Raw genomic sequence first — 22,398 nt, 5'->3', positions numbered from 1 at the left:
TACCCTTGTGAGCATTCCAGTCAAAATAAGTCTACTTACTTTATTATTAATATTTCCAGGGTCTTCTGTGTATACCAGGAGCACCATGTAAGCAAGCTGAGCCTCTTTGCAATGATTACTGGCAGTTCCTGAAGGAATAATAGTTTATACTATGTATTCATAATAGGTTGTTAGGAAGAGTTGTTCAGATTTCAAAGAGTTTTTAACTGTTTACATGGGCAAATAGTGGTGTGTTAGAGAGGGTGTGCTGTATGTGGGTGCATCAAGGACAGCCATGTCTGGGGTCCTCTGGCAACATTCAAGCCATTCAGATCATTCGCCAATAATTGCCTACAACATTCATAAGGAGAATATTTATTTTCTGGGGACCCCTGATGTGACTTGCTGTAGAATATCAACAGTCTATCAAAGGCAAATCAGATCCAAAAAACAATTATGAAGTGGTAGTGGAATGTGAAAATCTCTACAGGTATCAGAAAAATGAACAGAGATATCATATAAATCTGTTGTCTCACTGTTGGGACAGCAAACTTCACTTACTGAATCCACTGTTAAAGCACAAATTAAGTCAACTGCTACCAACAAACAGTTCAGTGCACGGTTTTTTAACAGCTAGCTATGCATATGTGTATACTGCTCCTTTAGAAAATGGAAGTTATGCATGAATGCATGCACAAACATGAGTAAAACTCGTTCAGCACATCAAATGCGCGCGACGCCTATCATGAAACCCCTGAATATCAGATTGGACGCTTTGCCGTACATACAAGCAGTTTCATTTGCCACTGAGGCTTACAAACAGTTACTTCTGAGGCTATTTGTCAAAATGACCAGCCATAATTCCCACCAACAACTACTTACATGATATGAAATTGCTGGACACACTCACCCTGTTACGTGCTGGGAGTCGCAGGAGGGCTGGACAACATAAAAGAAACTGACACAAAACCGCTTTTTGTGCCAAAAACAGCTTTAGCTACCGAGCCGGTGAGAAACCAGCAAGCAGTTGTTGAGCCAAGTCGAACAGGAGGATGCATAAAGGAGGAGAAAGCAGTGCGCGCCGACACACTGGCCCGACTCGGCCCGCATACATTAAAAGTTGAGCTCCTCGCCGACTACTGCCTGCCTCTCGCTCGGGACTCAGCTCAACTGCTGTTGCCCGGTTTAGGAAAGTGACGTCACTCTCCCAATGCTCTCGTGACCGCGGCGAGCGAGCCCTCTTGTGTTCTCCAGTGTGCCCCATTCCCATTCATGTTCTGGTTACATGGGTATTTCCCTCAAAAACACACTCACACAGCTAGAATAGAATAAATTATAATAGAATAGAATCCATTTTACTCTTTTACTGACATACCCTTTTGTTAATTCACCACAGGGCCACTCCTGAACACCCCCCCCCCCACCCCCACCCCCAAATAACTGGCGAGTGGTGAGTTGAAGAAGTTCTAATACAACTATGACATATTTCAAAACATTTAATGTGTTTTCAATTTAAACTGAGTGAATGGTTGTATTTGCATAAAGTGGTATTCAAGCATAGCATTACAAGAGACAGAATTAAAAAAAAACCTAATGCAGCAGGGGGCAATATATTCTGATGTTTGTTCCTTATGAGCCAAGCTCCAAAAAGTTGGATTATACTTTTCCCATATTGCACCTTAGACTTCACAAAGCTCCTCCAGATCCAAGGAACACATTTCTCAATTGTCTTTACGGGGTTTGTATTAGGCTTGGCATAATGTGTTCACTGGTCTTCAAGTGTAAATCAGTGTGTATCATCTCTATGGTTGAGAAATAGCCAGTCAGAGAAGTCATGCTGATGAAATGGGTCTATGTTGCAACAGCACTGCGATGAAACACATTAACGCAGGTAAGAACGTGTCTGAGCTGTAACCTTGTAATGTTAATGCTATTTGTTAAGATGGAATACCAAGGCTGCCTCACTGTCTGTGTGTCTGTCATAATGCCAAAACCATCCATTCAAAGCAAATGTTCAGTATCACACAGTCTATGATGATCTGCTCAGATTGCCCTAGCAGATCTGAAAGTAGACTACTATTTCCAAAATGAGTATGAGCTGTAGGCCTATGCCTATCTTTGAAATTATGTCATTTGGTCATTTCTGTGTAAACTATCAGAAAAAGTAAAAGTGTGAGGCAGAGAAACACACGCCTGCTTAATGGTTAGTGTGCTTCGCCAAGGCGTGGCCCCCTTTTATATGAAATTTTGACTCAACAAGTGCCATGACGCCCATTTATAGTTCAACAAAGAATGTAGGCAGTGGCATGAGGTCTTACTACATGTTAAGACAGTGACATCTAGTGGAGGGGTTATTTAATACATTATTGGTCTGCAATATGAATGCTATATTTAATAGCCAAATAAAAAGTATGTAATAAAACTGTTTAGCTCCACACAAACCATAGAAACATGGGCTTTTTTGCATATGTGAGAAAACATTTGACTTGGTATACTCCTGTTTATGTTGAAATATGTAGTGCATGCATGCATAGCACACACGCTTCACTTATTGTAAGTGACAAAATACCTCATTCTAGGTGCATGGTTATTAAGAACTCTAAGCAAAACTGATGGTTCACAATTCTTGATTCATCTTGTTGACTTATTAGCCTCAAGGGTTTTACAGAGGGAATTTTGGATATTTCTTTTTATCACTCCATAAATCAGAAAATAGGTATCAACAGCCATAAAAAATGTTTTGTTTATATATATATTATATATATTATTTTAAATGAATGATTTCTGAACAAACCCCTCTGTAAAAACCTTCAGAATATTTGACGGGAATAAAACTGGAATGTTTGTGCTACTGGAAATTTCTGGTTAATAGTGTGATAAAGAAAAAAAACCCAAAACTAATTTTGATTAAACAGATTTTAAATGTGTTGTGAAATTCCACACATCTTTCAAGACACTAAAGGTGAATAGGATTATGTAATATATATCACCACCATTGTTTAAATATGCAAAGGAGTATGAAAAAGATGTGTTATAGGATTTTCAATTTTATGCGACCACCTGAAAGGCCTTTCAGGGTTAAAACATGCTAACATTCATACTGTTGGACTTTGTTAACCTGCCACATATTAAAGCTCAGATGTTATGTTGTTGAATGAAATATTTAATTCTACCCAAGTTTTATGTTTTTATGTTAAATATTCTCCAACAGACTTCCAGCAAACATGCAAGCATTGTAGCTCAGCTTTTGCCTTATGTTTACTTTAGTACATCGACAAATGAATTAAAGCCAGTGATGTATCTCACACGTAAATACTACATAACTACACAGTATACTCAAATCAATAGTGTCTGTTTGTAACAAAATGGTCCACAAAGGGCTGTTTCATTAATGACGTTACGCCCATGTGATTAAAACAAAGAGTTGTTATCTGCAAGACAGATATTTTCCCTGCATTTGACCTTCAACGTCCAGCTAATGTGGAAAAATATTATTCTGCCCACATCTGGTGAGCGTTAGAGCACAGTCACATTTTAGCATAATAAATTACAACTTACACTAATTTGGCTACTCTAAATATATCACTGTGGTGTATTCGTCACGGCTGCATGCTCCAGGAAGCCGTCGACTCTCGAGGGAAAGCGGAAGTGTTTGTATGCCACTATTTCATTCCGGATGTGTGTCTTTGTGCCGTCGAGCAAGTTCCTGGTCGATGAAAACAAAACAAACACAGCGTAGACACAGTAGCTAATGCCACAACTGCTGTTATCAGATTAATAAATTATCAGATTAATAAATTATCAGATATCAGGCTGCTGTTTCATCATGCAACTAAAATCCTGTTGTATTTACAGTGTCGGACTTTTTTCCATGCTGACTTTGATCGCGGGTATTTCTTTGGTGTTGTCTAATGTGTTTCCACATTTCGTACAGTCAGAGGTTAAAAAGGTGAGCATTCTTATTCAGCCTAATGTTTTACAATAGCTAGCGTTAGCTGGTAGCTAATAACGTTAGACCATAAACTGTATTGGTCGCTAATAAGCTAACGTTAGACCATAAACTGTATTGGTCGCTAATAATCTAACGTTAGACCATAAACTGTATTGGTGACAGTAAATGTCAGCTAGCGTGCTTTGACAAAACAGCAAAGTTGTTTGGATTTCGCCGCTGAGTTTAATAATGAAAATGTTTGCTGGACAGCTTTAAGTAACGTTAAGGCCTTTAGCTGACGAAGGTGAAGGTGAATGTTATACTAATGAGTCACATTTGGGAATATTATTTCAACCGACTCACTAAATTAGACATGTTGTGAATGGTGCTGCCGATACAGACATGGACAATTATTTAGTCATTTTAATGAGCTAATGTATACTTTTAGCTGCTGGGGATGAAATATCTCTCTCTCCCTGCTTCGTGATGTCCTCAGCTAATTAGCCTAACGTTAGTTTAATGTGAAAAAAATTATATGTCCTTGTATGTAACCCGAGGATTTCACCACATTCAGCAGATTTGTGCAGCGGCTGATTTTGTCACATGATTCCATGATAGATTAGTCAGCAGCAGACTAACTGTTTGTCTGAAGTCGTTTTTCTCAACTCTGCAGGACAAGTAACCCACTGCCCCTTGTCCCACATAGGAAATAGTTTTGGAGAATGGCACAGAGGCGTTTGAGGCCTGGGAGAATCCACCAGCCCCGATTTACATGCAGTTTTACTTCTTTAATCTGACCAATCCCCTGGAGGTGCTGGATGGGGACAGGCCCGCGGTGGTGGAGATTGGACCATATACATATAGGTGAGAGAGGAATAGGAGAACGACTTGCTATGGAAACATTTTCTGTCATCACTTAATGTATAAAGGTGCCACAAAGCTGATGACTAGGTTAGGGTTAGGGTTAACTGAAACAAGAGGAAAAACAGGACCCAACAGTGCAAATGGTATCACTCAGAATGTTTTTTTGCATTTTGTTCCATTTTGCAGTAAGATAAAGTATATACTGTAAATAGGGGACAATATGTTTCTGCCATCACTAAAGTATTGTCTTTTCAAAAAAGACAGAATGCAGAAGCAGAGAGATCATAGTGCTGCCCTGTCTCTGGCTAGCTTGAGGCAGCTTGCCTCTTCACTCTCAGCAATGACAGACACAGTAGCTTTGTACAGCTGCCAGTTTGTCTCGCTGAGAAATAAGAACTGCATCACTGAGTTACGTCTATTTTTACCTCCCTCTTATCTGCCAATAAGAATTCTACTGTGCCAGCAGGCAGGTCCCTAACATATTGTAACAGTGGCACAAGTTTTCATTTGCCAATCCAATAGTTAAAATACCCCTGTCGGTCATTTACATGTGTGTAGAATCTTGAAGTTCATATTATTGTATAAACCCAACTTTGGTAGATTTCGTACCACACACCTGAGATGGGTTTCTTATGTTTTTTTGGCATTGAGCAACAGTAACACATGTTCTACTCTGAACCACTGATCAGTTAAACTCTGCCAGTTTTAGTCACCTCATGCAGCCATTATTACTCACTTCTGAACTTTTTACATTTATGCTGAAAAAATGTGTATATATACATATATGTTTATGATTTTTAATACAGAACTTCCAATTCTCTGCAGTCTGAGGTGCTGATACTGCATGTATAGTTAATGTGAGATCCTTGTTTGTTGTAAAAGGTGATGAATCATACCATTCCTAATTTTGTGTATTATATGTTGCTAATGCAACATTTTGTTATTGTTGTGAATGGGGCTTGATACTATATCTAGAAAAATAGCGATATAAGGCCATCCCGAACAAACATTTTTAAGATTTTTTTTTGAGGAACTATCACACAACTAACTTCTTTCAACCTTAACCCAGTTCTTCTGTTTTTTTCTACATAGAGAGTACCGGCCTATGGAGCAAGTAAACTTCCAAGATAATGGCACTAAAGTAACAGCTGTCAACACTAAGACTTACATATTCCAGCTTAACATGTCCCGAGGTCCAGAGAGTGACCTCATCAGGACAGTCAACATCCCTGCAATGGTGAGCTTCAGAAATCTACGAAGTTGTTTGAAAATACACCATTGAGTCACAGTAGTGTTATTTTCACTTTATTTCACTTAATTAATTTATTTTATTGGGCAGCAACATACAGACAAGGACGTTGTGTTTTATTAATATTTTAAGTAATCCTTTTAAGTTCAGAGATCAATAAATTAATATGTTTTCTATGGAACAACAAGTACTTGTTAATCAAATAAGAAGTACTTCATGCCATGGAGTAACAACACACAACATAATAGCTATTTATAACATAAGTAGGCATTTTGCCTTCCCTAAAGGTTATGAGATGATTTTGGTATCCACAAAAGAATAAAGGGATTGTCTAAAAAGTGTTGTTACATTTATATTGTGTGTTATTCAAATGATTCATGTTTTGTCTCTTTTTTTTTTTCTATCTTCCGCTGATAACAATTAAACTTTACTTGGCACAGAAATTGTACCCTTTAAAGTTTAGTACATGTAATTGAGTCGGTTTTATCTAGTAATCCTATTCTGTACTCTTCAGCGTTAATATTTATTTTGCTTTATTACACGTGATTTCCTTTTACTGTTACAAAAACTACCCTATACTGTGTGTGTGGGTTTTTTATTTGTTTTTTTTTTACATTTTAATTAGTTAATGATTAATTCTATTACCTAGTCTTCTTTATAGAACTTATACAATTTAGTGCTTCCCTTATTTTTCCTGGTAGACTGTGATGGAGAAATTCAAGGATCACTCTGTTGTGGCCAATGTGATCTCTGCCTACATGAGGGGCACAGGTGAACGCCTGTTCACCACCCGCACAGTGGGGGAGCTGCTGTGGGGATATGAAGACGGCCTGCTCAAAGCCCTCAGAGTTATACAACCTGATCTGGATGATGTTTTCGGGCTCTTCTACAAGGTCTTATTTAAGCTTAGGAATATGTTATTGTGTACTTTGTACAGACTGAAGTGTGTTTATTCATAAAAACAGAAACATTATTAGAATTACATCAAATCCAAAGTTTCTGATTATTGTAAAGAGTCTGTGTTTTGTTTTTTGGATAGCTGTTAGTTGAAAATATTCCTTTTCTTTCTTTCAGAACAATGCTTCCAATGACGGTGAATATGTGTTTTTCACTGGACAGCAAAACTACAAGGACTTTGCAAGAGTGGATACATGGAACGGTGAAAGGTAATTGTTTCCACTCACCTCCAGCACAAAACGACAATGACTGAACCAATCTGTGTAAATCACTGATTACATGCAATTTAAATGGACTTGCAACAGCAGCTGCAGCTTTTTTCGGACCTACAAAGATATTCGGTTTTAATATATTACAAGCCCACACTATATATGATGATTAAAAGCATAGACACATAAAAAAATATTCAGTGGGTGTGTGCTGTGCATTTAAATTGCCTGAAACTCCTGGGTTTTTAAATACATAGATGATATATTACTGATAAAAAAAGAAAATATTTGTGTGTACTCATGCAGTTCACTGAATTGGTGGACATCTGATGAGTGCAATATGATCAATGGAACCAATGGAGCGTCTTTCCATCCAATCGTCACCAAGAACGAGACACTCTACATGTTCATCTCCGATCTTTGCAGGTGAGTAGACGAAGACTACATACGTCTAGGTCTGTCGCACTCATGAAATGTTACTTGAAGATATATATACAATCATACATACATACATACAAATGCGATTAACAATTTCAATCAATGTTAATTTCAGTGGCTGCTCATCGAAATGATGCGGTCTTTGGCAAAGGACTGTCAATCTTAAAAAAATTTGCACGTGCACTTTATGAAACAGTGTTTCACCTCTTGCTCTGCTGCACATAGATTTATTTTAAATAGCTTGTTCTAACAGTGTCGTGTAGGCTTACATATTGTAACGATAAAGTTTAGTGAAGACAGTTAATTAATGTTGAAGGATGTTTGGTTTTTATTTTTAAACATTAATATGCAACAGGGAAACACAAAGCCAAACATTTTTATTATGGCCCGACCAGTTTATCGTTTTGCAGATATTATCGGCCGATGTAAGCTACTTACAGATATATCTCCATCAGAGTAGGGATGCACTCAAATGAAAATTCTTGGCCGAAACAGAATATAATGAAAAAATTTGCCGAACAAGTACATTCACATTATACAATTTTATTTTTTTTTTTACCATTGTATAAATTAAATAGTCAAAATGTGATTTTTACTCAGTGTTTCCCACAGGATTTGGAGAGACTATGGTGAGTGGGTCCGAGGCCCAAGAGGGTCCGGTAAAGTAAATTACATGTGTCCATGCACTTTTAATGTACACATGTTATATGTTTTATACTTTCTGTGAATATAATCCAATTAATCTTATTTCCATACCGTACAGACACCTTATTTTGAAAACTGTACGTTGTCACATGTGTATTTCGCGCTAAATTCATCAAGTCCGAACCAATTTGATAAATAATGTCGTATGTGGTTCTCGTATCGCGCAGCATGGAGGCTTCACAGCCTCTCTTCAGGTAGAACTCTCATACTGCAACACTTGTCTTTGTAAAGAGAGAAATTGACATGATAAAGTCGCTAACCTGCCTGTCAGCTCGCAGTGGTCCGTTTCAGTTACCATAAACGCTCGAATATGTGTGCACTCCAAGTTTAGGTGCGGCTAGCTTAATCGCCTTCTCAGAAATGAGTGACAGAAACACTCAAAGAGGGTCAGAACGTTTTTTGCCTTTTCTAAGAAGTCAGCCACAGATGGTGTGGATGTGTCTGCAAACAGCGATTTTTGCGTCTTTCTCTGACACTTTGGAATGCTTCCACACTGCCGACATGTCAATGTAATTGATCGGTAAAAGGTCTTTTGACTTATTAGGCCGAACACCGAAAGTGCTGTTTTTTGCTATTTTTGGCAAATAAATTTCGGTGACCAAACAATCGGTGCATTCATACAATCGAGATGTGCTACTTAGTGGTTCTACGCATGCGCATGACCCATAAGCGTGGTCTGTTTCCACGCCCATAAATCTGTGCAACCTTGCTGTTGGACATGCCATCGAGACAGTGGCTGGTCGTCAGCAATATCAAAGCAAAAAATAATTATTAGTCTATCAGAATATGCTACCCCTGAAATCTTAAATAAAGATGGCATAATATAAGGTTTGAACATACTGCTTATCTCCTTACAGCACACATGGAGTGAGCAGTGGTGCAATATAAAATGATTCTGTTGTGGGAGCATTATTTGATAGGGGATATTAGTCGATCAGAATACGCTACCCCTGAAAGGATGTTACAATGTAATCAAAAAACAGAAGATGTCATAATACTGTGAGAGTTATACCTTTATGGGACTGGAAATGGGAACACATAAGGTAGCATTTTTCGATAGGGCAGAGTAACTCAATAGACTTATTGCGCTAAGGTAGCATTTTTTGACAAGGCAGCATAAATCATCAGAAAACCAGCTCTGCCGGAGCTACAGTGAGTAGCTGCTGGTAGCCCTCACACTCAGTGTTCCCGGTGAGTTGTCACGCCAATTACATAACTTAATTAGTAATAAAAATAGCCCTCATCACTTCTCCTCTTCAAAGACCAGACTTGCTAACCATCCTGTTTTTCATTGCCCTCTCTGGGCTCACAGCAGTGTGTTTAATGTTACGGAGGAGGCTACGCTGCTGACAGACGTGATTGTAGATTTATTTCTGAAACAGTTGGGCAGTACTAGCAACCAGTCCTCATTTCTTTCTAATTTATTACTTCTAAATATTATCACCAATAGAAGCAAATGCTGCCTGTTGCTAAATTTGCCACAAAGCTAATGCCGTGCTTATCAATGAAGTACCGCTAACGTTAATGAGCGATTAAACTGTAGTGTCTCTAGTTACAGTCGGTGTGTCAGAAATTATTAAACCAGAGGGGACTTGTGAATAAACATGAGCTGAACAAGTATCTTACACACAGTTGCAGGTCCTCGTTGAAGACATGTAATCATGTAGTAATAGATTAATTCAAGGGCAGCATTTCCTCTGTGTCTCTGTATCATAGAGCCAGAAGGTTGTTAGGAAATGGTTTCTGTAGCATTGGATGGAATTAACAGAGTGCAGGTGATAAACTAGATGTAGAAAGTAGTCATCATGGCAGATTATATGTAAGGTAACTACTGCAAGACAAAAAATGATTTGCCTATATAGGAGAGCCCTGTTTATCATTATTATGGTAGCAATGACATGAGAGATGATATATGGTTTCATTATTATTTTCAGTAGTAGTACTATATTGGTATTTTTTATTGTTTCTGTTTCGCTGCCCCCCACAATACATACAATATTTAATTTAATGTTCATTTGTAGTAGTACTCTATTATTTATAAAAAATCATATATTTTAAAAATGCTTTCTGTAGTTTTATACATTTGACTCTTATTTATCAAAACTTTAATATATATTTTTGTACTTTTGTTCAAAGTTCTATTTCTAACAATAAAAGTTTATTTTTAAACTGCATTATGTCATGGTATCTTGGAGAGGTCTCAATATAACAAATGTTAGGGATAATCTTTGTTTATGTTATGTGTTTCTTAAAATAATGGAGAAAAATAATTTTGGGTGATATATTGGCTATCGGATTTTGAAATCCTCAAATATTAAAATCGGTATCGGACTTACAAATCCCATATCGGTCGGGCTCTAATTTGTATGCAAATGATCTCATTCGAAAAGCTGAATGGAAGTGACAGAATTCAACAACTGGTCTAGATAGCCATGGACTTTTATTCATTATTGTACCTTTTGCTTAGGTTGAAAGTTGATTTGCCTCATCCCATTTCAACACAAAAGGCCTCTTTGTATCTGTATATTCCAAAAGTCCACAACACAGTTGGAAAACTGTGCAGCTCCACTGTGCACCTGCAGCTACTCATAGCCCTGAACTAGTGTTGTTGAGTGTCGGCAGTCAGTGCTGAAAGTGATGTGTGTATTTCTTCATTTCGCATTACAGGTAACAAACAAAAAAAATGTAATTGTAATTTTTAGTAGACCTGAATTAAACATAATGTATTAAGAATAGAAGCACATATGATTAAATATAAACATGTAAATAATTGCAAAACTGCAAAACTTCCTTTGACTGTGGAATCTAACAATTATACAAAATGATTGCAGTCAGATCAAACGTATCCACGAAGGTAATTGGGCATGAACTAACATCATTATATACAGTATATATATTTTATGTGTTGTTGTAGCCATTAGTATTTCCAAATCGTATGGATGTGCTCATGTTCAACAACAGCTTTGGACACTTCATTGAATTTTGTCATTCATTTCTGTTGAGCACAGTTGACCATAAAGCAACAAAGGATGGTTTTCTGCTTCCTCTTTTGCTGAGCTGTCAGTTTTCTGATCTTACCTGACCGGCTTGAGTTGGTTAGTGAACTGATTCTCCCCTCAGTCGTCCTAAGAATGTCTTCCTAAGCTTTTTTCCACAGCATTATTCATGTCTGGTAATGGGATTAATGATACCAATTTAGCCCGGCTGTTTGCTTTGCTGGCCAGTGTTGGCCTCTTGGAAAAGGCTCACTGTTAGCTTACTACCTACTGTATTTAGTGCTGCTTTAAACAACTAATATCAGCTCTCTTTGAAATCAGAACTGATAGTGCAGCATGTGGATTTCAATTGAGATTGTGGAAAGGCAGCCAAGGTTCATGAGGCAGTAGCCTGTCAAAGACCAGCAGAACCTTTTAGACACTTTTAAACCTGTTTTTTCCAGGTTTTCCCTAAATCAGCTTACCACAGAGCTCATGTGCAACATTTATGCAAACCCTTTTTGTTGCACTTTCAGCTTTACAGAATTCATTTGGGCCTGCAAAGATTAACCTGCATCTGACTCTGTTTCCAAGGTCTCTGTACGCCAAGTATGAGGAGGACGTGACAGTGAAGGGGATCCCTGGGTATCGCTTCAGTCCCCCTAGCATGGTGTTTGCTAATATGACCGTGAACCCAGCCAACGCGGGCTTCTGTGTCCCTGCTGGAAATTGCCTGGGCTCTGGCCTTCTGAATGTCAGCACATGTAAACAAGGTGAGAACAGCTGGTTTGGATAGAAAAACACACAAAAAAAGGTATCATCCTGTCACATGGGAAGCTGTTTCAGTCCTGGATCTTCATCAGAACTGTTGTTTTTTTAAATCTGCTCTGCTGAATATCTTTCATAACGTTATTCTAACTGAATCTTTTTTTGCGTGATCAGGAGCTCCCATCATAATGTCCTCGCCACACTTCTACCAGGCAGATGAGAAATTTGTTCAGGATGTATTTGGCATGAGGCCTAACAAGGAGCAGCACCAGACTTTGATTGATATCAATCCGGTAGGAATTACAACTTTAATTCTTAAAGAGCATCCCCAGACATGTTTTAAGACATACGAAAATACTTTACTTGGAATAATAATTTGTATCTGATATTTTTTTTTACCCTCAAAAAAATTAAATGAGCTAGTTAAAGATTCTTAATGTTACATCTATTTTTCTCACACATTGAAAAATCCACAATCTAAGAATATGGTAATGTGTTTTGCATTTTAAAAGTTGAACTGCTGGAATAAGATGTCTCTTACATCACTGAAAAGACCACTCTGTGTTTGTGACCTGGAAGAGTTCAAGTTTCTACTTCCCTCTTTCAAACTTTCCCTCTTTAGCAGATGAATGGGAAAACAGCCTTCTAGTGTTAGACTGTGCACATACGTCATTCTGCACAGTGAAGGTCAAACATCCACGTTAAGAAACGATAAGCAACATGTTTCTGAGCAAAGGGAGACTCATTTGTTGAGCCTTTCTCTACATTATACTCGCATGTTAATTTTTTCCATGTAGAAAACGTTGGTGACAGTGATATTCACGTTTACCACTAGATGGTGAACTTTCTCAGCTTTGTTACCCACAAAACAGCAAGTTTTATTTCTTTTTTTACAATGGTTAAAAATTAAAGCAGTACATGGAACGGAGCTGTCACCAAAGATAAGCTCTAACAGCTCTTATCATGTGAAATACTGTAATAACCTGGCTGAGCCTGTAGTAAATCCTTGATAAAGGGAAGCAGACACTTTCAGGAGCACAATATGTCGCTGGAGATTTGTTGTTCAGCCTTATACTTTGAGTTAGGGCAATTTGGAAGTGGTGTTACTATTACTATAATGTAGTACATTTGAGAAATGAATAAGTAATAAGAATAAGTAAATAAAAATCAGATGGACTACAAAGACAGACAGTTGAAGACATAAATAAATTAAAGTCTATTTATTAGACAGAGCTCTGTTTGAGTCTTGAGGTTATTAAAAAATATGTTGACAAGAACCTTTGCCTAACCCAGCATGCAAATGTGACACACACTCTTTCATTTTAGTCACGTACACTTTAACACCAGCGTGTAAGGTTGGTGGCTTTATACGTTGAAATCAATTTGGAAACCAGTAAACAAGCTACTGTTTTGTCTGTTTCATCGTCCCTCCTCTACTGTAATTTGTGCCACTGCATGAGATTATTGAGTTTGGTCAAAGTCCTGCGCCTTCTGTCATAAATGCTGGGTTGGAGTGCCCTGTGCAACTTCATGAGTGGAGAAAACTGCCTTCACTGCCACCTTCAGGGCTGTGATTTTCACTTGGGCTGCCTAAAATAAAGATGTACTCTGATACATCTCTGTTGCAAAATTCACTAGTGTGTGTGTGTGTGTGTGTGTGTGTGTATAGATGGTATGTGTAGGCTAGTGTATTAGCTCTCATATCATAAAGTATAAAATATTACAATATCATAAAGATCTTGGACATAATACATAGTGTCTCGACCACATGTGGTATTGGTGGTGATGTTCAAACATCAGGAGTGACAGATGTGGTGTAGTCCTGCGCACATGTCAGCACTGTTAAGTTTCCCTCAAACCACGGGTTCCCAAAAAAAGTTTAATTCTGTTTTGCAGCTTACAGGAATCATCCTGCAAGCAGCAAAGCGACTCCAGGTCAACGTGTTTGTTGAGAAAATCCCCACCTTCAGGTAATCAACTCATCGCTTCCATCCATCTCTGTAGTGAAGATACTGCCATTGTTATGTGAAGTGTCTGAACTACAGAGCAGACTGGAGTCTCTGTTTACAGTGACAGACAAATTCTTGTAAATAACTATTAGATATATGTTATCCTGGCCATTCAAAAAAACATGAATACCTTCTCCTGTGAAGGGGAGGCTGGAGTTGGTTGCCGCACTTTTCCTTCTGCCATATTTCTCTGGAATAATTTATATAAGAATACTCTAACCAGCAGCACATGAAAGATTAAGCTATCTACTGTAAATAAATATGGTTTAATGTATCACATGTTTTCTAAAATTAGGTGATTCCTCATTAGTCATGTTGTACAGCCAACCAGTCCTACCACAGGGTTGGGTAGGGCCCCAAATGATGGACGCTGACACTGGGTGCTGCACCTTTTGTCATAAACCTCACTGCCCTATGGGCTTTGATGAAGTTGTCCTAGCTGTATGACTACCTCAGTCTAGGAAGGGTTGCCAGTAAGATAAGTGTAAAGTGGTTATGCCACCATCATCATTTTGAATGGACTTTTGGCCAGTCATGGCTCAGTTGTTATGCATCTATTTTGTATCCGAAGGAACAAACGGCGATAATAGTCTTGAGTCCAGACAAAGAACAGATGTACATGTTGTTAAACTATTGGTAGACAAACTAAATGTACACTATATATGTACATAGTGAACAGGATGCCCAGAAAGATTTAGTCGTTCGCAGACTTGTCTTTTTGGCATTTATTTATTAATTTAAAGGCGAATGTGCAGATTACTAATAAGGACCATGAAATGCATTATTATGATAGTAGGTAAGACATTGTGAATAATTACATTTTTCTTTCAGTCAAACAGGAAACATGAGGACAGTGGTCTTTCCTGTGGTTTATCTCAATGAGGTACACACACACACACACACACACACACACACACACACACACAGTTTTACGATAGACTAAACACACCACCCGTAATCCAAATCAAATCAAAATACGCATATTCTTCATTGACCCTAAGTTTCATTGACCTTTTCCACACTTGGTTCCTCCATCTGTCTGTCACAAACGGTGTCTGTGTTATGGAATGACACTTAATATCATGTGATGATGTCTGCATCATTAACATGTTTTTGAAGGGACACATCTCATTACTGAATTTCACATTTTAAACATTACACTAGTTGTCCCACATCAAAATGCATTTATTCTGTAAACAATAATAATAATGTTGAAATTGTTTAGATTAGCTGGGAATTAATTGCTGTTGTGTCTTATCAGACACACTGTAGATGTGAGAATAAAACTTTTTGGATAGTTGACAGTTTGTAAGTAGCGGCTAATGTGAAGCACACACTCTTATGAAAACACCTAACTAGTATGAAAGCAAAGAAAGGTCAACATAATTTGACTGATTGCCTAATTGTGATATTTAAAGGGGCTACTTGTAGCTTTTCAATTAAATTTTTTATTATTATTACTACATTTTTTACTGGCTATTTGTCAGTGGGCTATAGCCTCACTTAGAAATGGACCACATGCCTGTTTTCTTTGTTGCTTGGAACAGCCACTATATTGCTTCTTATGTGAAGGTATCGGTTCAGGATTTAGCTGCATGCTCGCTCCCGAGTCTCTTTCTGACTACAGTGACAACACCGCAGCTAATGAAATGCAGGCCATTAACACCACAAAACAACTGGCTCCCAGCACAACATAGACTCCACCTCAACCAGTAAGGATAAGTTCAACCTCAAGCTAATAAAAATATCAGTATAATGTTGCAGGGAGTTTCTAGCATGTTGTGAGAAGCAGTCTCCGGGGAATCTGTCTCCACGTGACGGGGTTTGCTTGCTCATGATTTCAAGCACACACCTGGTTGCAATATTAAAACCGCACAGTGTGTGTGTAGATTAGAGGTGTGGCTTCCAGATGCTGCCACCTTCATCAGATAGGTTTTAATTAGTTAATTGATGCTGCAAAAAGGGGGTTAGGTGCATGTGTGGGACCTCAAGACCACGGACCAACTCTGATCATTACTGCGCAAACTCTGGCTCCAAATTATGTCACCAGCGCAAGTTGGCAGCGCTCGTATTACGATGTTTTAGCTTCATTTTGTACAGTGCAGACACATCATCAATCTTCATATTCTGTCTATGCTCCTGTTACTCTGTTGCTGCTGCTGTATGGAGCAGACACTTTTAGCTTATAATTATAATTTGTTTGATAAGCGTAGGCGCTGATGAGTAAAAATGAACTAAATGTTTTTTTTTGTTTTTTTAAAGTGATGATGGGTGTAGTGTTTACGTGGTGTATGTCCGTGTAACACCACTAACGGGCAGCGTGTTTATGTTACGCTGATCTCTAATCTTGCCCTCCTGCCGTCTTCTCAGAGCGTTGTCATCGACGACTCATCAGTCCTGAAGCTGAAGGCGATTGGTGTCAAGGAGAATGTCGTGGTGAACATTCCGTTCATGCTGATTGGTCTAGGAATCGTCCTGGGAGGAGTCTTCATGTTCCTGATGTGTCGACAGAAGGTGCCTGAGGTGAATGCCTATTTAATTTGAGTACTTTTTCTTGCAGAGATAATGTTATAGTTGCAAATAAATAAGGTCAATGTTAAAGTTAAATATGTATGATTGTACATTAAAAATATTTATGTAACTGTGTCAATTCATAGGCATATTTTTCATTGTCTTAAGGTAACATTTTTGTGTCTGGTTTCATTTTCCAGAGCACTGCTGCTGAACGACAGCCCCTGCTCTCGTCATAGCACCAAACAGGATGTGAAAGGAGAATTGCCATGTTTGCAGTATAATTCAATATTTCAAGGCTTCAATGGATCTGCAGTATTTACCATTAATCCCCAAGTAACAGTTTCCATTGATAACCTTTCCACCTTTTAATCTGGTTTTTTTTATCTAAAGTTTTAGGAAAAAAAGTGGAGAGGACTCTTTACAGAGTTGGGGTTGTTAATGTCATGTCTTCCTTTCAAGTCTAGAAATGATGCTAAAATCCCCATTTTTAAAAAAATGAATTCTTAAATTGAATCTATTTTGCTTTTTACTGAATGATTTGAATACTACCAAATCTGAATTTGAATTATCTGGAGAGCCAGAATTGAAGTGAACTAACCTCCGGGGATTTAAGTTAAATACTCTTAAGTGTCATTATTTGAACACAGTCCATTTTTTCTGTGTGTTTGTGTTTGTATCCAAATGACTAATGACTACAGAACTGAAATAGTGACAAAAGAATACCGTCAGCATGTGTTTTTAAAAGTGGGCCAATACGATCTGGAGAGATTGTTGAGGCGTTAGTAAGGAGGCTTACACAGCTTTTGCAAGAGAGAAATGCTTTTTAATAATTTTGTAACATCATTTGACATTTCTGAATTGTTGCAAAGTGAATAACAAAGTCAAGGTGTGCAAAACAACTGCTGGCATAATGCTTTAATTTTAATGTGATGAATATTATTTATGTTTCCTTAAATGTCAGAAAACGTTTCTCATGTAATTTTAATGTCTAAGGAGTTGCATCTTGTGAGAATATAACATTTGATGGTTTTTGTTCAGACATTCCTTTCAGTCTCTTGGGCTGGCTGGAGCTCTGATTCTGTAGTGAACCGGATCAGCTTCCTTTTAAAACTACGTACTGTGTCGTAGCCTTCAGTGGAAATCCTGTTACTCACAATACATCTCATTAGTATAATGTGGAATAACATCCAAATAGTATTACTTCAGCAGTAGTCAAGGCTTTTTCCTGGTGTGGTGTATGATGTCTTGCCTCATGATGGTGTGAAGGATGTTTTCTTTCCCCTCATTCATTCATTGAATTTCTACTGATATTATGCTAAAATCGGTGGATGAACAAGATCATGCCACTACTACTGATAAATGTTTGCTGAAATACAAAAAAAAGGTTTTGCCTTTCAACCACTAGGAGTTGTCCGTGTTCTCATGGTTAAAGTCTGCACTTCAAAACAGCGTTATCAGCATTATTGTGACTTTATTTAAAAACATGTTTTTTTTATTGGGCTGGAGCTGACCTGTTCTTAAAATGCAATTGATTTTATGTCCAACACTACACAGAATGTCACTATAATAGTCACTTTTGTTTGAATAATGTAATTTGAATAACCACTGTTTCACTCACATTACTGACAGGTTGTCTTGTGTTTTTGTTGTCTTTATTTTATATGTAAAAGTAATTTGTTTACATTACAATACATACAGTAAAATCAATTTGTAATGACTGTTTACGTACTCTCAATAGGTCACATATCTAACAATTTACACAGCATCTTTTCATTTACAAATTCAATAAACCTGCTTCATATTCACCAAAGGCGTGTTTGTATTTCTTCCATTACACATCGAACAATGATTTGATAAAGTGCACTATCACTTACTTTCATACACTTTTTCCTTTTTGTGTAGAGGTCATCAGTAAATCATGAATTCTCTTATGATGAGCTTCAGGGGTTGGTCTGACTAATTTATCATTTGCAGATGTTGAAAGGTGGTATTAAAACTTTTGTAATTATAGCTAGTAGTTGTAGAGAGCACTTTAGTATTTTGAAAGAACACCTAACCTAAATCTGCCATATACAGTTGCAGGGGAAAGTATGTGTACCCTTTGGAATTATCTGGATTTCTGCATAAATTCATCATAACATACATACAAACACAAACACATAACAATAGACAAACACAGTTGGCTAAAAAAAACCATGCACACAATTATATGTTTTTTTGTAACATACCATGTAAACATTCAAAGTGTAGGGTGGAAAAAGTATGTGAACCCCTAGGATAATGACTTCTCCAAAAGCTAAATGGAGTCAATAGTCTGCAAACATGGAGTCAATGAGATGAGATTAGAGGTGTTGGTTGGAACTGCCCTGCCCTGTAAAAACACATCAATTTTAATTTAGCTATTCTCATTATATTGTCTATAAATGGAGAAAGTTCAACTCTGTTACTACTCTCCCTAGTAGTGGCCATCCTGCAAAGATGACTGCACAAGCACAGCACAGAATGCTCAGTGAGGTTAAGAAGAGTCCTAGAGTGTCAACTAAAGGCTTACAGAAATCTCTGGAACATGCCTACATCTCTGTTGATGACTCTACAATAACACTAATCAAGAATAGACACCACAGAGGAAGCCACTGCTGTACAAAAAAAAAAAATTGTTATATCTGAAGTTTGGGAAAGAGCACCTGGATGTTCCTCAGCAGTACTGGCAAAATATCCTGTGGACAAATGAAACCAAAGTTCAGTTGTTTTGAAGGAACACACAACCCTAGGTGTGTAAGAAAAAAGGTACATCGCATCAAAACCTCATCCAAACTGTGAAGTATGTTGGAGGGGGTCATGGTCTGGGGCTTTGCTGCCTCAAGGCCTGGAAGAGTTTCTATCATCAACAGAAAAATTAATTCCAAGGTTTATTAAGAAATTTTGCAGGAGAATGTAAGCCCATCTGCCCGCCATAAAAATCAATGCAACAGAACAAGAGATTTCTTTCTTATTCCATGCATTCTACATTACCCATAATGCAGCTGGACAGATTGCCATTCGGTCTGAGATGTATGGGAGATGTGTCATGCTAGTAGTGATTAATGTAGCCTCACTAGCCTCAAACAGAGATGAGGAGCTACTACAGAGGTATGGGATTTTTTTTTCCAAAACTTTTTGCTTGTGGTTAACCCCAATCAAAGCTGCCTCAAGTTACATTTGCACTTATGCACTCATGGTTATTATGATTAGGGTTCACAGTTCTGGGTTGATGCTGCTGGCCTATAAGAGTCATACCTACATTTTTAATACCACTAGTACTTTCAAAGTTGTGTTTACCCATTTCCATTACTGTGTAGGACAAACTTTGAGGATGAAATTGTTTAAAAATTAATAAATGCAAGTTATGGTCATTCTGCTCCATGTTTAAGGCTCAAAATAGGAGTTTGTTAAATAGGAGAATTGTTTTGTGAAATAAGCCTATTTGCTTCCTTGCAGACAGATGAAAATTTTGATGCCACTCTCATGCCTACAAGTTATGCTACATAACAAGTCAAAGCCAGGAGGTGGTCAGCGTAGCTTAGTATAAAGACTGGCAATTAATCCTGGAACTGCAAACTAGTACTGGCTGCCTGTATTTCAGCTGGGTCTGTGTGACTGGCTCTTGAGTCACATCAAATGCTCACAGCTCTGTGGTTTTCCTATTAAATTCATCTGATTGCAGTAAAATGTCAGTAGTATAATAATAGTATATTATTATTCAAAGGGAGATATGAATGAGTCTGTGTGTTTTTTGAAAAACACAGGAAGAGAAGGACAGGAAGCTCCACCTAACTTTCTTTTCATTTATGTCTGTTTCTAGTAGATTTTATCCATCCATATATGTTGATACACGGACATTTTTTTGAAACTGCCCTTAGAGCACAGCCCCCACCAGAAGCATCTTCACAGAGGAGACCAGAAATCCTCATCCATTCTGAGAATTTAAGCTATCTGAGGACCTCCAGCCTTCACGAGAAGAACATGCATGTATCTTCAGTGGTATCTCAGCATGGAGGTCCTGGGGTCAGATCCGAGCTGGAGACTACAGGGTTGAAGTAAATGGGTGGATGGAGAGATTTCTACACTCTATGACACATGTTAAGGTTTCACTGAAGTACCTCTGACGTGGAATTGTCCTACTGGGTTAAAGTGTACTTTGGCTCCCTGCAGACAGACTTCGATCATCATTATAAAACTGATAAGTACCACTGTCCAAAGAAGTTTGCATTGTTGGCTATGACTTGAGGTCAGCCTTACTCATTAGTCATTAGTCAAGTAACAAATTGGAAAATTAATCTTTAATATCTGTCAAAAAGTAACTCCTCCCTGTCCCAATTAAAGCCTTTAATACAGGTGGCACGAGATAACGCACAGAACAGCTTCTCTCTTGGTCTGGATCTGCAAACAGAATGAGGACTCTTCAGGAAAAAATCATTGTGCTTTCCATTTTTCTGTCTCTGATCTGCACCATTCAGGTAAGTTAGTTATCAGTTAACAATTACCAGGTACTGTTCATGTCCGGAGAGTTTCCTTTGTGCTAATAGAGAACAGCATGGCTTTTTGATCAGTCAGTCAATCACAGTCTTATATTTGCCTCTACAGGTTGATTCACTGCCTGTACCTGAAGACTGGAAAGGTTTGCTCCAGCGGACCAAACGGTCACTTCTGTGGCGCTGGAACAGCATGAAGCCTGTGGGTGCCGGCTGCAGGGATGACTTAGAGTGTGGCACAAAATACTGCAGGTACAGCAGAGCTGCTCATAGATCTTGAAACCTAATTCATCAGAAATATTATCAAACACATCAGCCTACATTCACAGAAAACAGTCTGATTGTGTTTCTGATAGGTATCACCTATTACTTTAGGGGCTTTTGACATTAAAATCTGTAATGTTTTGTCATAAATGTGAAACCAGATGTGTGCTTTAAATGACAATACATGATATTAAATAGACATAATGTTCCTTTATGTAGTTTTCACAGACTATTTGAAATAATATTGCTGCATTGTGTTTGTGTAGTTCCACATGCATGTTGCATGCTGTGGACAAAGTCAGAAAGTAATGACATTGCAATAAAGTTGCTCCTTATCTTCACAGGAGAAATATCTGTTCCTTCTGGAAATCCGTCTGACAAAGGGATACACAAACGTAACTCCCTCAGGGTGACTCTACACAACAAACATCTTCCTTATGGATCAAAGTGACCTGTCTCAAAACGAACGCTGCATGAAATGACAGCTCTGATATTCTGGTCTGAATTGAAGACCTGCTGGCCGTTTATCAGACTTACACATTCAGTTAAAGTAATCTGATCTGGCACTGCACTGCAGCAAAACAAAGCCATAAATGCTGTATGCATGAACAGTCAATATCTCTATCTATAGTGATATTTACTATTGACTATAACACATGTTTTTAATTAGAAAATATAAATGTTCATGAAATGTTTGTGAGGTGCTCTGAGTTTATTGGTTCATGTTATTAATATATATATTTATTTGTACATAATGTAAACTATGTAAATATTCAAATATACTTTAAATATTTTTAAGAGGTTTTATCGCTCAAATTGTGTTTGTCAACAGGTTCAGAACAAATTAAAAATTTTCTCACTGTTCCTTCTGCTCTATCAATCAATTTATTTTTCTGTATTTATTCATCCAAGGCCATGTAATCCTGTGATTCCTTCCTAATTCTTCACCAACCCAAAGCTCTTCCGGGACAAAAAATGTTGAAATTCAAATGAAAAATGACACAGTGACTGTGTCAAAGGTCCTG

General features: G+C 37.8%; 3 protein-coding genes across 7 annotated transcripts in view; 2 read left to right on the top strand and 1 right to left on the bottom strand.

Annotated features, from left to right (window-relative positions):
• rai14 (retinoic acid induced 14) overlaps nucleotides 1–1,139 on the bottom strand; it is a 43,909-nt gene extending 42,770 nt beyond the window's left edge. For 3 of the 5 annotated variants that reach the window (XM_038733551.1, XM_038733556.1, XM_038733554.1), the window contains exon 1: nucleotides 890–1,139. The gene's annotated coding sequence lies outside the window, so the exon portion shown is untranslated. Of the gene's footprint in view, nucleotides 1–39; nucleotides 129–861 lie in introns of all 5 variants that reach the window. The other 2 variants (XM_038733552.1, XM_038733553.1) reach the window with 2 other exon arrangements.
• Nucleotides 1,140–3,671: 2,532 nt separating this feature from the next.
• Nucleotides 3,672–18,408, top strand: scarb2c (scavenger receptor class B, member 2c). Its single transcript, XM_038733561.1, has 12 exons — nucleotides 3,672–3,928; nucleotides 4,617–4,774; nucleotides 5,867–6,011; nucleotides 6,725–6,916; nucleotides 7,098–7,189; nucleotides 7,496–7,615; nucleotides 11,902–12,080; nucleotides 12,250–12,368; nucleotides 13,972–14,045; nucleotides 14,916–14,967; nucleotides 16,455–16,607; nucleotides 16,796–18,408. The coding sequence occupies exons 1-12, from the start codon at nucleotides 3,806–3,808 to the stop codon at nucleotides 16,832–16,834; spliced, it is 1,446 nt and encodes a 481-aa protein (XP_038589489.1). The 5' UTR covers nucleotides 3,672–3,805; the 3' UTR covers nucleotides 16,835–18,408.
• A 2,204-nt stretch (nucleotides 18,409–20,612) lies between these two features.
• On the top strand, nucleotides 20,613–22,092 carry LOC119915015 (liver-expressed antimicrobial peptide 2). The gene is made up of 3 exons (XM_038734553.1): nucleotides 20,613–21,094; nucleotides 21,222–21,361; nucleotides 21,718–22,092. Exons 1-3 carry the CDS (start codon nucleotides 21,029–21,031, stop codon nucleotides 21,749–21,751), a joined length of 240 nt encoding a protein of 79 aa, XP_038590481.1. The 5' UTR covers nucleotides 20,613–21,028; the 3' UTR covers nucleotides 21,752–22,092.
• The last annotated feature ends 306 nt before the right edge of the window (nucleotides 22,093–22,398 follow it).

The sequence above is a fragment of the Micropterus salmoides genome, unplaced genomic scaffold (genome assembly GCF_014851395.1).
Source record: "Micropterus salmoides isolate LMB-PRFRI ecotype aquatic unplaced genomic scaffold, ASM1485139v1 Ms_hic_scaffold_20, whole genome shotgun sequence".
NCBI classification, from domain to species: Eukaryota; Metazoa; Chordata; class Actinopteri; order Centrarchiformes; family Centrarchidae; genus Micropterus; species Micropterus salmoides.
Note: the sequence above shows the minus strand (reverse complement) of the source record. Positions and strands in the feature narration are given on the sequence as shown.